The 16,381-nt window shown below is 45.2% G+C and overlaps 1 protein-coding gene and 1 pseudogene across 2 annotated transcripts; both read right to left on the bottom strand.

Annotated features, from left to right (window-relative positions):
- Positions 1–1,083: 1,083 nt before the first annotated feature.
- Positions 1,084–9,586, bottom strand: HEMK2 (HemK methyltransferase 2, ETF1 glutamine and histone H4 lysine). Of its 2 annotated transcripts, XM_090271133.1 has the most exons (7): positions 9,447–9,586; positions 6,691–6,777; positions 5,903–5,993; positions 5,034–5,117; positions 4,018–4,159; positions 3,032–3,131; positions 1,084–2,635 (listed from the first exon to the last, which is right to left on the bottom strand). In XM_090271133.1, exons 1-7 carry the CDS (start codon positions 9,578–9,580, stop codon positions 2,557–2,559), a joined length of 717 nt encoding a protein of 238 aa, XP_090127259.1. In that variant the 5' UTR covers positions 9,581–9,586; the 3' UTR covers positions 1,084–2,556. The 2 variants fall into 2 exon arrangements, with proteins under 2 accessions (XP_090127259.1, XP_090127268.1); XM_090271142.1 differs by lacking the exon at positions 1,084–2,635 and having other exon boundaries at positions 2,952–3,131.
- Positions 6,997–7,915, bottom strand: LOC150020464 (nascent polypeptide-associated complex subunit alpha pseudogene; annotated as a pseudogene).
- Positions 9,587–16,381: the final 6,795 nt, after the last annotated feature.

The raw sequence follows: 16,381 nt of genomic DNA, 5'->3' as shown, positions 1-16,381 counted from the left end.
CTGCCATTTCTTCCTGGTGCACATTTTCTGATATTCTCTGCATCCCCTTCATTATTTATTTTTTGACTAGTTCTCATTTAAGATGACCGTGGTAGTATAGTGCACAAAGCCTAAGTTGTTTCTGACCATCCCATTAATAACCTTTGTATCTGTATGTTTCCTCTCCAGTTCTAATCTTGTTCATCTTTAAAAGGAGGATGTCACGCTGTGACTGGTGTGGTTCACTGGGTTGAGCATCTTTCCAGAACCCAAGAGGTTGCCAGTTCAGTACCCAGTCAGGGCACATTCCTGGGTTGCGGATTTGGTCCCCAGTTGGGGGCACATGAGCGGCAACCAATCAATGTTTCTCTCCCTTGCCCTCTCTCTAAACAAAACCTTTTAAAAAATAAAATGAGTGTGTCACATTTTGACATATATTTTTAAAAGATTTTATTTAGAGAGGGGGAAGGGAGGGAGAGGGAGAGAAAGATCAATGTGTGAGAGGGCAGCGGATTTGACACCTCTCTTTCACATTGCTGTTTCTCCTCTTTCTCCCTTCCCCTCTCTAAAAATAAGATCGTTATTAAAAAAGAATGGCAAAGGGAGAGTTTTATAGGCAAAGTTTCAAAAAAAACCTCCTGCCCAAACCAGTGGTTTTCAGCAAGTGATAGTTTCTTATGAAGAAATATCCTTAGAGGAAAGTGAACATAATTTTAATGAATTTAAGAGAAGTTTAGATCTGAGATTTCAACTTTTTATATGGCATATTATTCAGAAGAGAAACCACATACACTTGATTCATTTGGAAAAAGTCAAATGGGACTTACTTACAATTAGAAGAAATTCTAAAAATAAAACTTGTAGTGAATGTGGAAAAAATTGCAGTGACCATTCCAACTTTACTTGTCATCAAAGAATTCATACTGTTGAGAAGCCTTATAAATGTAATGAGTGTGGAAAAAGCCTTTAGCCAGAGTTCATCAGAGAACTCACACTTGAAAAAAACCCTCTGAATGCAAAGTTTGTGGAAAAGCATTTACTATTAACTTCAACATCAGAGAATTCATACGGGGAGAAACTATAAATGTAATGACTGGGAAAAACTTTACTGAATACTCATCTTTTATTCAACATCAAGGAACTCATAGTGGAGAGAAACGCTATGAATGTATTGATTGTGGGAAGCCCTTCACAGCGTCAGGGAATTCACACCGGAGTGAAACCCTATAAACGGAATGATTGTGGGAAGGCATTCAGATGAAGTACACACCTTACCCAACGTCAGAGAGCTCATTCTGGGGAACAGCCTTACAAATGTAATGAATGTAGAAAAGCATTCTCTGCGCACTCAATCTTTACAAAACATCAGTGCATTCATCCTGGAGAAAAACCCTGACAGTAAAGAATGTGGTAAAGCCTTTAGCCAGAGCACTCACCTTCTTCAGCATCAGAGAATTCATCCTGGAGAGAAACTCTTTAAGTGCAATAAATGTGAAAAAGCATTTGACAACACCTGATCAGACACCAGCAGCTTCATACCTTAGAACAGCCATTTTCAATTTGTGTGCCACAAGAGTTTTTAAAACATGCAATACTTGACTATATAGTCAGGGTCACAGACTTTTTTTCTCTTAGCTCATCAAATTAAAATATGACAACAGCCAACAATAACCATCTTGTGTGAGTGAGTCAAAATTATACCAAATTTTTTTTGTCAGCTCACATGCCCCCAGCTGGGGACCTGGTCCAAAACCCAGACGCGCGCCCTGACTGGGCACTGAACCCACGACCCTCTGGTTCGCAGGCCGGCACTCAGTCCATTGAACCACACCAGCCAGGGCTTATTTTTCTTTATTGACTGTATTGGGATGACATTGGCTGATAAAATAATGCTGGTTTCAGGTGTACATTTCTTTTTTAAAATTGTAATTTATTTTTAGAATGGGGGAGGGCGAGAGGGAGAGAAACATCAATTGGTTGCCCCTCACGCACCCCCAATCAGGACCTGGCTCTCAAACCAGGCCAGCACTCAATCCACTGAGCCACAGCGGCCAGGGCTCAGGTGTACATTTCTATAGCATATCATCTGCATCTTGTATCGTGTGCTCACCACCCCAGGTGAAATAATCCACTCTTTTTCCGTCTAGAAAAATGTTCCATTTTGTACAGCCTGTTTGAGCAGCCTTCTAGTTGCTAGATGGGAACGCCCAATTCATGAATTACTTAGTGAAGCCAGTAAATCTTCAGTGTACTCAGCTGATGTTGTTCTTTACAGGCTGAGCTTCCATTTGGAATGTGCCTTGGCCTTCCCACTGTAGTGGCCCCAGGTCCCCTGGAAAGGCCACCTCCCCAGGTCCCCGATCAGAACCAGCTCTTGCCAGAGTGATGGCCAGGAGAGGGGAGCAGAGCTGCCAAGGAGCCACGAAGGCGAACTCTGTGAAAAGGTTTTATTTTTAAATTTACGCTTCTCATAAGAAAAGTCCCGGCGGAGTGCTGGGTAGAGGGTTGTCCCCCACTTACGTCTCCAGTTGTCTCCCCACACCTGTCCAGCTCCCCTGGGTCCTGCTGGTCCAGTGTTTACAGATCCATCTCATTTAGTAGCTGGATGGGCTCATGTTCGGTGTCACGGATGCACTGCAGTCTGTGATACCAGCCCCTTAAATGACAGTCGGATAGGCTGAGTTTCTTGTTTTGCTACTATGGGTAATGCTGGAGTGAATGTCCTTTCACATATAATGTAAATATCATTTATATATAAATGCAAATTATATATAATGTATATATTACCTTGCAGTTATGCAGATATTTCTGTAGGCTTGAGTCCTAGGTAGAAAAGAATGCCCTCCCCTCCCCGCTTTCTCTATGTGGCAGATTTCTGACAATTTTGCTTGTTAACCAAGAAATGACTTCCAATTAAAAATACAGCAAATACACTCAGCTTCTAAATATGTATACACATATATACAATACATATATTCAATGTAATACGTACTCATGTATATTAAACATGTATTACTCAATATAATATAGAGCAGATATTGTATATCAGGACCTGTTGAACCTCAGGACTGAAAGCATTTCCTGGCCTGTTCGCCTCCAAAGGGCAGTTGTTCCCTGTAGACCTTTCATCTTCATGTTTTTCATAATTTCTTCTGAAATGGAAATTAAAAGAGAAGGTAAAATTCAGAGGAATCATTTAGTAAAGTGTGTATAATCACTAAGCAGTTTAATAAATAATAAACAGACTCTTTACAAATTATTTGTGTGAGAAAACAATGTATACTTAGTAAATTCCTATTAAAATGAAATTGGACTTAAGACAGACGTGAACACTTTGTATTTTCAAGGTGCTGCATTGTATGGAGCCTGCTCCGGACGCACAGAAACATGAATTATACTTGTTACAATAAGTAATTAGTAAATAAAGCAGTATTTCTTTTAGGGATATTAAGAAAAGCAAAACTGTCCCTTTTATGAACAAGTAACACTAAAGACACTGAACTAAGAAAATGGAGTTAAAAAAAATTTTAAAAACTTCACATAGCAATTGTGATGTGATTTTAAGGCCTAAGGATATAAGGTGGAACATAAAGAAATCAAACTGAGGTGTACAAAAAAGAGAAGAGAGATCATGGTCAATTTAGTTAGAAAGTAATCTGCCAACTGAGGTATAAAAATCGGTACCATAAGATAGCTTTCCTGATAGAACTTCAGATGAATTAAAGAGTATGCAGCAGAACTGCCCAGGGCATGAACACTAGAGGAGGAAAAATTCACAAGATTGAGGGTAGAGTGTTAGAAGAAAAAATTACAGGTTTTGTATGTGAATATTAGTTTAGGAATTATGGGGAAACTGCCCCCCCGCCCCCAATCCAAATCGACTGATTAAAAATCCCTCTTTCAACATGTTTTGTCTGTATCACCTGTTGTCAATGATTATAGTCATAACATTCCAGATTACTTGACAAATTATAGTTGACATTAATAACTTCTGATTTCAGCCAAGTCAGTGGTTAAAGGTAAACTGAGCTATATTACCTGGATTGTTTTCCTTAACAGTAACCAAATAGAATAACCCTCTTGGCGAAAGCAGATCTGGAACCAGTGGAAAGAATCTGTCCATGACTTCGCGACCATTCCTGCCACCAGCCCAAGCTGCCTCTATTCCGTGACTTCCTACCTGTGACCAATTAGAAAGACTTCTTAAAATCACCAACTTAATCTTTTTGACAAGCAACATTCACCAAACAAGTATCTATCTCATATGTGACTGATGTGACTGCTGTCCAGGAGTATTTTGCTGCCTTGCCAGAGAATGACCATCAGAGATCGAAAGAGGCACCACGACCCACTGTCTAGTGTCATCAGCCTCGCGCATTCTCTCTTTAAATAGGGAAATGGTTACTATGAGTCCCCTCTTCATTACTGCAGTTTTAAGATCATATTTTTAAAGATACATCTTTTTCCACCCACTCTCCACTTCCTGATCATACCGGTGAAAGGGGGAAACCTGAGACTTTCAAAAAGAATTTCTATGTGAATTTAAGGGCAATTAAAAATAGTGTTTTGCATATTTGTCCTTCATGATAAAGGGCACACACAGGCACATGAATTAAGTGCCATGGCCTAATCTGAATGGGATTTTTAAAATTTATTTTATTTTTAGAGAGAGGAGAAGGGAGGGAGAGAGGGAAAGAAACATCAAAGTGTGGTTTCGTCTCTCATGCTCCCAACTGGGGACCTGGCCCGCAACCCAGGCCTGTGCCCTGACTGGGAATCGAACTGTCAACCCTTTGGTTCGCAGGCCAGTGCTCAGTCCACTGAGCCACACCAGCCAGGGATGAATGGGATTTTTAAGGATACCTATGGCTCAGTTTCTATTTCCACTGGTTTTAGGTCCTTTTCCTTTGTCTATCAATATTACCCAATCATTCACAGGAAAAGATTAGAGCAGTTTGTGTTAATTAGCAGCTGCCGTCGATGACGGAATTCATTTGACTTTAGAAAGAAAACAGCAGATAGCATTAACAGTTAAATTTTGTTACATGTCTTACCTCTTCAGGTGGAGTCACTACATAGGGGGGATTAAACACCAGAAGATCAACTTCTTCCTTCAGTCTTGGTAGTAAGCCTTTGACCTAAATGTTCAACAAATGTCAGGCTTTTAAGCCAGAGTATAAATTAAGTGAATCAGCTTTAAAAATATTTTTTTAATGTGTTAGCAGACCACAGTAACAAAGAGAAATGGAGATGGATATTTTTACATTTTCATTCAGATAAAGATTATATGGATTTATCTAAAAATAAGGAAAAGAAACTATCAGAATGAAGATGATGTTCAGGAGTTGTCACTCTTCAGCAACTCATGTTTACACTCTGGGTTCCCTTTTAGAAGAGAAAAACAGGAGGAAGGTCTAATTTTGTACATACGTTCTAGATAGATCTGGATGCAACTTTAACCAAGAGAAACGTTTTATGAGAGGACAAGCAATGTCAGACTGAGAGACAGGCATGTGACCCAGGGGTTCCTGTCTGGAGGGGGGGGGGCGCTGCTGAGAAATAAGATATAGACAGACACGCAGGTGTCTCGCTATTACGAGCGGAGGCTGCCTAGGAACAGAGCCAAAGAACCAGATGCCTGTCACTCCTCTAAGCTCCAGGAGTTGGGTGTGCCTGCAGCCAGTGGGAACTGGGTGCTCTGTCGTGTGACAGACGGAGGCGTGACGCAGACAAGCCAATGGAAACTCCCTGCAAGTTGTGGACAAGAAGGGCTACATCCGTTGAGAATCGACTTCATAAACTAGGAGGTATACTGACTGCTTAGTGGGTTAAAAATTAATAACTCAAGTGCCTTTGACTTAAATATTCCTGACCTTATTGGAAAAGGAAATTAACTATTGCTGGGCAAGGACGAACACCTCACCAAGTCTGTGACGATGGGCTGTACGTGAACTCCGTTACGGCGTGCCGTCTCCAGGGTACAAGCTGCTGCTTCGGGGTTGATATCCGTGCACCTATAAACAGAAAAGAAAGGAAACTATATTCTCTGTCCATGAGAAAGATCGGTTTCTGAAAAATTTAAGGAATACTCCATTCCTTTTACATGAAGCAGAGAAAGAACAGATTTGTTATATTGATGAAAAAGTGTGTTCTATTAATATGATGTGAATGAGTAGAAAAACACACAGAACAAGACATCTGAAGGAATTTATTAAATTATGAGTGCGGTGAAGGAATACTATGTGGCCATTAAAAAGGAAAAGAAAAAGGAATGCTCGAAAGGAAAATGCTTATAATAGTATGTTAATCAAAAAACAGGAAATGGGAAAAAAAGGAAGGAATAGCTGGAACACGTGGTAAAATTTATAGGTAAGTCTTATCTTCCTACCTTCTATATTCTCAAATTTTCTAAAACGAAATTCTGGTAACTTAATTTTTTTCTAATAATCAAAGTATTTATCTAAGAAAATTCAAATTTAATGATGACCTAAAATTCTTATGCTGCTTCTGTAATTACAGTCTGATGGAACAGGTTTGAAAATGCAGTTAATGTTCAGGAAAGTTAATTTGTAGTCTGAGTCCTTACTATACTAAAATAGACACTATCAGATACTTATCTACTTATAGAAAGTATTTTATTCAAGAAACAGTTATAGTCCTTCTAGTGAATGTCTCAGTAGATGTGGATGATTTTGATATTCTTATACTTACATGTACAAAGCTTGAGGTCCTATCATGGAGGCTAGGAACGCGGACACCACGCCAGACCCTGACCCCACTTCAAGGCATATTTCCACACTAAAAAACAAAATAATGTTAGCACAGTAGCATTAAGATATACATTACAGAAACTAACAATTGTGCTACTTTCAATCTTTATTTTTCCAGCATTATCAGTCACCTGCAAATATATGGAAATATTTTTTAAAATTTATAAATAATTTCTGACTTTTTTTTTCCATCCCACAAGAAACCATAACTTTATTAATGATAGAAACAGTACAAATTTCAGACCAATCTGCAGTAACTCTTTTGAAACACCAAAAAAGGGTCCTTCCTTTTAGATGGTTACGTTGTTAATTCCATAATAGCTTTCATAATATCATCACTGTTGTTTTCAGGGCTTGGACTGGCTTTGCTCTTGTCACATTTGCTTGTGATATGACTAATTCTATGTCCTTAACTTCCACACCAGTTTAATCAACCTCTTCCTCTTCACTTTCCTCTTGCACAGTTGGAGTCTGTGTGTTTTCTTGAATGTTTGAGACAGCTTCACCTACAACTTTGAACTTCTCAGCAGCTGCTAGCTGTGCTTGCTGAGATAAATCCTCGATCTTGGCTTCCCCCAAACTATGTAGGTATCTGAAGCTGGGCTCTTGTAGACATCTGATTTTGTGATGACAAAAAGGATATTCTTAGATTTCCGGATAGTGACCCTAGTAACCTCTGTAACCTGTCGAACACCCAGTTTGGACACAGCCTTCTGTGCCTTCTTTTCACTCCGGCTCTGTTTTGCTTTACTTACTGGTTCTTAATCAATGGGGTTGCCTGTATGGAATCTTGTTCCTCAAGGTCTGGTACAGATTCATCACTGTCAGATTCTGTTCCAGACCCTGTCTCAGCCTGGGGCTGTGGCAACTCCTGCTCTGCAGCAGGGACAGTTTCTGTGGCTTCACCGGGCATTTTGTAAAGGGAATGCGGAACCAAGATCAGTTTCTGACAACTTCTTTGTGCTCATTTCAGACTGCATAGCTCCAAATTGTTAAAATCTGGGTATTTATTTATTTATTGTTTTTCTACTACAGTTGTCCCACTTTTTGCCCCATTTCTACCCCCACCAAGTCCACCCCTTCTCCCACAGTCAGTCCCCATTTCGTTGTCCATGTCCATGGGTCATTTATACTAGTTCCTTTACTAAACCCTTCCCCAACCTACCCCCGGGTGTGCAATTTTAAGTCCATAAAATAGTAATAAAACAGATGGCTTTCGATTAACTTCTACAAAACATTACATAACTATGGAATAATGTTTACTGAGGTTTGGACATTTTAATATGAAAGACATCAGCCCTTTCCAGAAGGAGCTCCTAGTTTCTAAATCCTAAAATGATATGGTTAGTATTATTATAGTAGTATTTTTTGAGATTCAAATAACAATTTTACCAAATCGTATCTAAGATATTTTATTTTGGTGCTACACAATACTTATTTATAAAAGACATTTCTCTATCATTTTATAGTATATAACTTTCATAAATGCAAGCAATTGTAGGGATAACTATAGAGCAGCAAAGAAATTCCCTACATACTGAATTGGGAAAATACTGAAGTATATCACCTGAGAATATGAATAATAATTTAAATAATGCTGCTGAATACATTCTCCGTTCTAATGTATTTTGTCCTAATATTTATCTCCTTGTCTGTAATCCTATATATATGTCAAAAGCACCAACTGTCCCCATTACAGAAATAGGTTTGATGGGATTCAGGGGGTCTCAGTAATACCTAACTCCCCAAACAACTGCCCACAACAAACTCGAGGGGTTTCTAAGTTTTGGAACCTGTCCACTCTCTGCCAAACTTTTATTGCGCTGTAGGAAGGTCTGTTAAACCGTACCAGGCGGCTTCTAGTTGAAAATAACTGTTACAGTTTCATAAAGAATTAAAATTCCAAAAGAAGAAATAGCCCAGTCTTTACAAGAAAGCTCCCTTTACAGCACGCTGTGCAACGCCACTGCGCTTGTCACTTGTTCTGGTGTCCGGAGTCAGAAAACATGACCTCCCGTCTTCCAGTTAACCCAGAACTGCCGTCGTCCACAACGGAGAAGTAGTTAATTTCATACATGGAAGAAATCCGACCAAGTTTAAAAGAGACAGACACACCTGATCTTTGAGGCCTGACAGCTGTTTCATCCTCAAACAACCCATTTCCAGCCTTGATCTTTAAATACATATAAGTGCCCCAATTCCTTTCCATTAAAAGTTTACAATGTAGGTACTCGTTCTTTTGTTATTAACTTGAAGCTCATAGTGAGGAAGTCACCAGGTCAGTGATACTATTTACGAGCTGCTGGGTAAAACTGCAGTCTGCCTGCTGCACAGAACGAAGTTGCTCGCAAGGCAATGAAAAGTCGGTTCCGCGTCGCGCCAGAACCTTTCCGACTTGAGCACGTCCGCCCGCGGCTCCGAAAGCTCGGCCCGCTCCGGGGTCTCGGCCTCAGCTCGCGCGTGCGCCCTCCCGTCGCCAGAGGGCGCGCTCCCGTCGGTGCGAAGGCGCCACGCGGCCCCCAGGCCCCGTAACACCGAAAGGGCGGCGTCTCGGCGCGGAACGGGCCGTCAGATCGCTCGTGCCGGGGGCTCTGCGCTCGTCAGAGCCGCCTGAGGGGAAGGGACACCGGCCCGCTCTGTGTCGACGCCCCGAGGACGCCCGACCCTTGTCCCGCGGGGACCCGCGCGTCCTCGCACCGCTTGAGCTCGGCCACCGCCGCCTGAAGAGCGTCCAGGAGCAGGAACGTGTCCTCCGCGGGCTCGTACACGTCGCTGAAGGGGCCGCGGCCCACGTGCCCGTGCAGCGGTGTGGGGACGCTGGGCGCCGCCATCTTTCTCCAGCGCGTCTCACGCGAGCGCCGGCAGTGAGCATGCGCAGTGTCGGGACGCCGGCGGCGGGCGGCAGGCGGGGGGGCGGGGCAAGGGGCGGGCGGGGGAGGCAAGGGGGCGGGGCGCCGGGGGGGAATTCGCCTCCGGGCGGGTTGGTGAGAGTTTTCCAGCAGATGGTCTCAGGACGCGTAAGTGAGCAGGTACGCGATCGGCGGCTCCTGGCATTTGCTTTATTTTTTCGAACATTTAAATTTATGTCACTTTATGGGACAGCACCTGACAGTCCCGCTCAATTTTCTTGACCACGCGTAATATTTATGGTGCTTTTACATGTTTTCTATTCCTAGTTACCAAAGAATTGAAAAATACGTGATTGTTAAGAAACTTTACTTTGTCTTTATTGTTACATCATTAAACTTTAAAGTTTCAGCTTTAATAAGATTTTTTCTTTTGATAAGCCCAGGTTATAATTCTGTTGCTGTTAAATTGATCAATTATCAATTTATTTCGTTTTAGTTTGTGCTCTTTTTATCTAACCCAAGAAATTTTCGTTTAACCTAAGATCATAGAAATAACCTCCAGTGGTTTTCTTCTAGAAGCCTGATAATTTTAGTTTTTACATTTAGTCTATAACCTTTCTCACATTAATTTTAATGCACAGTGTGAAATAGAAGTAGAGATTTATTTGTTTTCATATGGATATCCAGTTGCTCTAGAGTAATTGAATATTCTTCTCCCTTTTGAATTGATTTAGCACTTTTGTTAAATTAATTGTATATGAAAAAATTAAGTTTTTTTATCATTTAACTTTTTTACTCTAGTATTTTGCAAAAATCGCCTTTCTGATGCTGAATCACAAATGTCCTCTTTTTACAATTTAAACCTCTCCCTCGGAAGATGCATTTTCCTGTAAATAAGAACCTCGCTGTCTGGTGTGTGGACGGTGCTATCCTTGCACATTGTTTCTGGGTAGAATTCAGCCCTAAAGGTGGCTGGGTCTTGTGCCTTTTTAAACCGGTGGTTCTCTTATGTTTTGGGGCATCATCTACTGGATATTAGACTATTCAATATTTGCATTCTTTTTGAGTCAATTTTTTTTATTCATAATAAAGCATTTTTACATCACTTTTTTTTATATTTGAGACATAAAAATACAGAAAAGTATTACATTTTATAAAACCTTGAGCTCTGGCTGGTGTGGTTCAGTGGATTGAGCTCCGCCTGTGAAGCAAAGGGTCGATGGTTCAGCTCCCAGTCAGGGCCCGTGCCTGGGTTGCAGGCCAGGTCCCCAGTAGGGGGCACACTAGAGGCAACCACACGTTGATACTTCTCTCCCTCTTTCTCTCTCCCTTGCCTCTCTCTCTAAAAATAAATAAATAAAATATTTAAAAAAAAATCAGCCTTGAGTACCCATCACCTCTTTGTCTGTCTCTGTCATCAATCAATAAATAACAAAGATAAAAAAGCAAGTGGTTGCTGAAAACAACAGCGGTAAAAGCCCAGCACATAGCCTGTTCTCTAGTCCCACTGATCCTGGGGTGAGAGGCTCCCCTCAGGCTTGGCTCTCGCCGCCTTTCCCTCTGCGGCAGTGCAGCAGTCTGTCCCTCCTCTGCACGTGTGTGCTCAGCACCAGCTCTTTCCTCGCGTCTACATACGTTCACCTCTCCCTCCCTCCAGCAGCGTCTTTCTGTTGGCCATCTCTTCAGCTTATCGTCCTATTTGTATGTCACCACCGGACTTCCCTGTTCGTTGGAAACGACCCTGTTCTTAAATTTTTTGCTTTTTCACGACGTGTCCTGTTATGAAGTCAGCGGAAGCCATTGTCTGTACTCGTCACCCGGCTAAAACCGCACCGTGGCAGGACCTAGGGAAGCACTGCAGAGCAGTGGGGGCAGCAGGTGTGGCAGCACCATCAATGAATCTGCATTTGGGACAAGAAGAGGAAGAGAGAGAGCAGAGTCAGGTTAGAACTGTGTTGGGCCAAGGCAGGGTGGCACTGGAGAGGCTTACTGTCCCCTCTGCTCGGAGAGCCTCTGGTTACCTTCGCCCTTTGCTACCAGTTCTGTTCTCCTGGTCTCGGAGTCGCCTGGGGTTTGTTTTTCTTTGCCCCTTGCAGTCCGGCGAACCCTTGTGAGTCCCAGTAGGACCCGGTTTCCCCAGGGATCGACGAGTCCTGAAGGGACGGGACCGTCCCCAGGCGCCGCCTCGGCTGTACCCCAGTGCGATGGTGTGTCCCCAGCTGTCCGCTGTTCCTCTGCGTGCCGACCCTCGTCGCGCGGCTTCGCAGCCGAGGACACCGCTCCCCGGTACGTGCCGGACCGCAGGCATTTCGTGTCGCTTCGGGTGCAGCGTCCCCGGCAGCAGAAGGGAAGGCGGCCTTTCAGGGCCAAGGCACACAGCGCCCCTTGCCGACAGGGAGCGGGGTGTCTGGTTCTCAGCACCATCGACTTATCGGGCGGGTCTCTCATCCCCCCGGGGATCTGTCTCCGCGTCGTGTGGGTCCTTGGCCTCCGTCACCCGTATTCCCCAAGGCGTCCCTTCCTCCAGCCTCCAGACCGTCTCCAACGGCGCTTTTCTCGCCTCGGGCGCAGAAGTCCTCGGCTGGGGAACCACCGAACGGGAAGCTTTGATCCCCTTGGAAAGCAGAACCATGTGCCCTCGGTGTGCACTCGTTTCCCTGTGTTTTCCTAGGGAAGCATTTTCTGTGACTGAGACTGGAAACAGGTCAGCAGTCCGAGGCCGGCCAAGCGGCCCCCTCGTCCAGCCAGCAGGTTGGCGGTGGAAGAGTCTCCGCCTGAGGACAGCGCCCGGTTCCAGGGCAGCGGGGGGGCAGGGGCAGTGGAAGGGGCTTCCCGCAGAGGCGGAGGTGGGGGAGGGGAGTCTGTTCTGAGATGAGAGAAGTCGGTCCGTTCCCGTGTGCAGGTCGGGACCCCAGGAAGGACCGAGGCCGTCCCCGGCCCCAGGGGCGTCCAAGCGATCGGGGGTGGGGGGCGATGTTCCAGAGAGGGGGTCCCCCAATTCCTCGCAGCCCGCGGTCTGGGGCGTGGGGGAAGGGGACAGCTTTTCAGGTGCCTTTGCATTTGTATGGCCGGCAGATGGGGTGTTAGCGATGCAAATGGCTTGGTTCTACCTAGTCTCCAAGGAGACGGAGGGGCTCGGACCCTAGGAAGGTGAGGACAAAGCGTCCAGGGCCCGCGGCAGCTTCTGCGAAAGGTCGCAGCCTGTTACCCCGCCCAGTGCTTCTGAGGCCGCCGTTGGAAGGGGGAGCCGGGCGGCCTTGAAAGGCGAGAGAGAAGCGCGCGTGGTGCCGCGCGACAGACAGCACACAGGCTTCTCCGGATGGTTCTGCGGAGGCCCGAGCCTCGCACTCCAGATCCCGAAGGAGAGAGCAGACGGAGCAGGGACGGGGGAGTTCTGGGTACGTGTGTGGCTTCTGTCCTTTTGGGGATGCAGGGACGCGCCGGGGCCCGTGAGAGAACGGGGCGGCGAGCACTCCCGCTCAGAGCCCTGCCCAGGTCGGAAGATTTTCTATCCAAACCCGTTTTCTTCCACAGTAGGTGTTGGGTCTTACAGCCAGGCGCCCACGAAAGAACCCTTTTCGCTCGGTCACAGTCCGGCAGTGTTTGACACCAGCAGTCCCCGTGGGGGCTCCATAAAACGAGGCCCGTATCCCCAGAACCGCGGTCTTAGGCGTCAGGATGACTCCGCTAACTTGGGTACGTGTGGGGGTCCGTGAGGCCAAGTCCTCATCTCACTCGGGACTTGGTCTGTGGGAGGCAGTGTGTTGAAGTCGGGGCAGTGACTTAAAGTTATTCACGGGCGCCTTCTCCAAGAAAGTCCACTTAGTGTTTTTTTGGGGACTGTGGACGCTCTCCCGCCTTTCGGGCATCGGGGGAAGAGCCCAGTTTCCAAGGCTTTCGTTCCCAGGTTGTGGAGGGGACACCTAGCGTGTCAAGGCTTTTCTGCCTCCCTCCCTAAGATCGAGTTTTTCGTGATTTCAGGACCCCGCGGCCGTACTCTGAGACCAGGCCCAGGGGTGCCGAGTGAGCGGTGAGGCCCATCTCCTGGTCAGTGCACCTCGCCTCCGGCATTGAAGTTCATTGTGAGATCGCCCGGTGAGGTGCGGGCCCCGCCTGCAGTTCCCTCCCCGCCCCCGTTCGACTGGACCGAGATAGCTGAGGTCCGGTCTGCAGAGAAGGACCCCCGCGAAGGACACGGGCAGTCCCCCTGCGGCAGGGGCCGCGGGTTTATCGGGGGTCAGACAGTCCTCGACTCCAGCAGTTGTGGGTGGGTGGGGCGTTCCCTAAAACCAGGTGAAAATGCATCAAAGAAGCATATTTCCTAAGTGCCCACTCCCAGGAGTTGGCAGTCCGCCATGTGAGGTGAATCGTAGAGCAAGAAACACGCCATGTACTTTGTCCGTGCCGCGACGGTCGTGCCAGCTCGCCGTCTATGGGGGCGGTCGAAAGGTAAACGTTGAAGGGAAGACGGGATCGCCTGGTGTCTTGGGAGTGGGAGGTCAGCGGGGAAAGGGAGAACCGCGGAGTCACCACGACTGTAGTTTGCAATGTCATTTCGAAGCGTATAGTGAATCAATTTTAATTGGAAGTAAGAATTTGTATTTTTTCATAATTTTTTTTGGGGGGGGAGTATTGTCTGATGGATCTATTTTAGAATGTTTTAAGATTTGTGATTTATGTCCTGGTTTTCTATTTCAGTTGTCCCACATGTATGCCCCGTGGCTCCCCTGCACCGCGCTCACTCCTGTCTCACAGTCCACCCCCACCCCACTGTGCAGGTCCGTGGGTCATTTCCAGAAGTTCGTTGACTGTTGGCCAGAGCCTTCCTGTGATTTCGCTGCTTCTCCTCCTTCCCCATCCCTTCTGGTCCCTGTTTGTCTGTTCCTTGCCGCACCTGTGGTCCTGTGTCCCTCTTTTTCTGGCCTGCTCATTTTACTAAGCACAATCATCCCATCCACGTTGACAGAGAAGGCAGTTCTTTTTATTCTGTTGCTAGAGTGCCATCCCGTCCATGTGCTGCAGTGATTGCATCCCCTCATCTGCTGTCGGGTGGTTGGGATGTTTCCAACAGCTGTCTTTCGTAAATAGTGCCCCTGTGATCCTAGGGGTGCCTAGGTTTTTCTGAATCGGTGTTTCAGGATTCTCTGTGTATGGTCCTAGCCATGGAGTTGTAGGATGAAAAGGCATTTCCATGTTCATCTATTTGAGGAAGATCCACACTGTGTCCCACAGGTGACACACCTGCCTGCATCCTTACCCTTTTCTCCACATCCTGTCCAGCAGTTGTTTGTCATCTTTTTCATGGTGGACCATCTGTGTGCTGTGAGGAGATGTCTCATGGTGGCTTTTATGTGTGTCTCCCTGATGGCTAGTGGTGTGGAGCATTGCTTGTCATGCCTATGGACAGCCCGTGGGTCCTCTTTGGAGAAGTGTTCATGTGTTTTGCCTGTTGTGGAAGTGTGTAGTCTGTTGTCTTGGTATTGAGATGGATCAGTTGTATATACATTCTGGAGATCCATCTTTTGTCGGAGGTATCACTGGCAGATATTTTTTTCTATATGGTCCTGCTGTTGTTTTGCTTTTGTGATCAGGAATGCTGCAATTTGATGTAGTGTCATTTGTTCTGATCTTAATTTGTCTTGGCCTAGGAGAGATGTTGGTGAAAATACAGTTATGTGGTGCATCAGAAATGTTTTGTTTAGGATCTTTATGGCGTCATGGCTGACATTGAAGTCTTCGATCCATTTAGAGTTTATTCTGTTATTTAATGTAGTTTAATTTGTTTGCATGTCTGTCTCCAGTTGTCGCAGTGCCATTTGTTGAGGAAGAGGTTCGTGTGACTTCATTTTAAGTTCCTTCCTCCTATGTTGAATATTATTTTACTGTATAGATTTGTGCTTGTTTCTGAGCTTTTTGTTGTTCATATGTCAGGGTTTAGTCCTGTACCAGACTGTTGTGATGACAGTGGCTTTGTAGTATAGCTGGTTATCAGGTATTGTGATTTTTCCTATGTTGTTTTTCTGTTTTAAAGTATATTTTATTGATTATGTTGTTATAGTACTTCCCATTTTTTTCCCCTTTGCTCCTCTCTGCCTAGTAACCCCCTTCCCTCCAGCAATCCCACCCCCAGTAGTCCATGTCCATGGTTGTTCCTGTAAGTTGTTTGGCTTCACCCTTATCCTATATTATTCTTAAAGTCCCCCTGTCTATTTAGTACCAACCGATTATGTTTAATCCCTGCACCATTTCCCCATTTCTCCCCCTCCCTCCTCCCAGCTGATAACCCTCCAAATGATCCCCATACCTATGATCCTGTTCCTATTTTGGTTTTCTTAGTTGGATTTTGTTTTTATTTTTTAGATTCAGTTGTTGATAGTTGTGAGTTTGTTGTCATTTTAGTGTTCATAGTTTTGATTTCTTTTTCTTAAGTAAGTCCCTTTAACATCTCATATAATAACAACTTGGTGATGATGAACTCCTTTAGCTTCACCTTGTCTGGGAAGCACTTCATCTGCCCTTCCATTCCAAATGATAGCTTTGCTGGATAGAGTAGTCTTGGTTGTAGGTCCTTGCTTTTCATCACCTTGAATACTGTTTGCCAGTCCCTTCCTGCCTGCAAAGTGTGCTCTGAGAAATCAGGTGATAGTCCTATAGGTACCCCCCTGTAGGCAACTGTGTGCCTTTCTCCTGTTTCCCCCAGGGCTCTCTCTTTATCTTTCACCTTTGGCATCTCAGTCATGATGTGTCTTGGTGTGGTCTCCTCTGGGTCCAGCTTGCCCAGGA

This window comes from Furipterus horrens, unplaced genomic scaffold (assembly GCF_987537825.1).
Source record: "Furipterus horrens unplaced genomic scaffold, mFurHor1.1.pri manual_scaffold_1, whole genome shotgun sequence".
Classification (NCBI taxonomy): Eukaryota; Metazoa; Chordata; class Mammalia; order Chiroptera; family Furipteridae; genus Furipterus; species Furipterus horrens.
The sequence above is the reverse complement of the archived record's forward strand: the minus strand, read 5'-3'. Positions and strand labels throughout refer to the sequence as shown.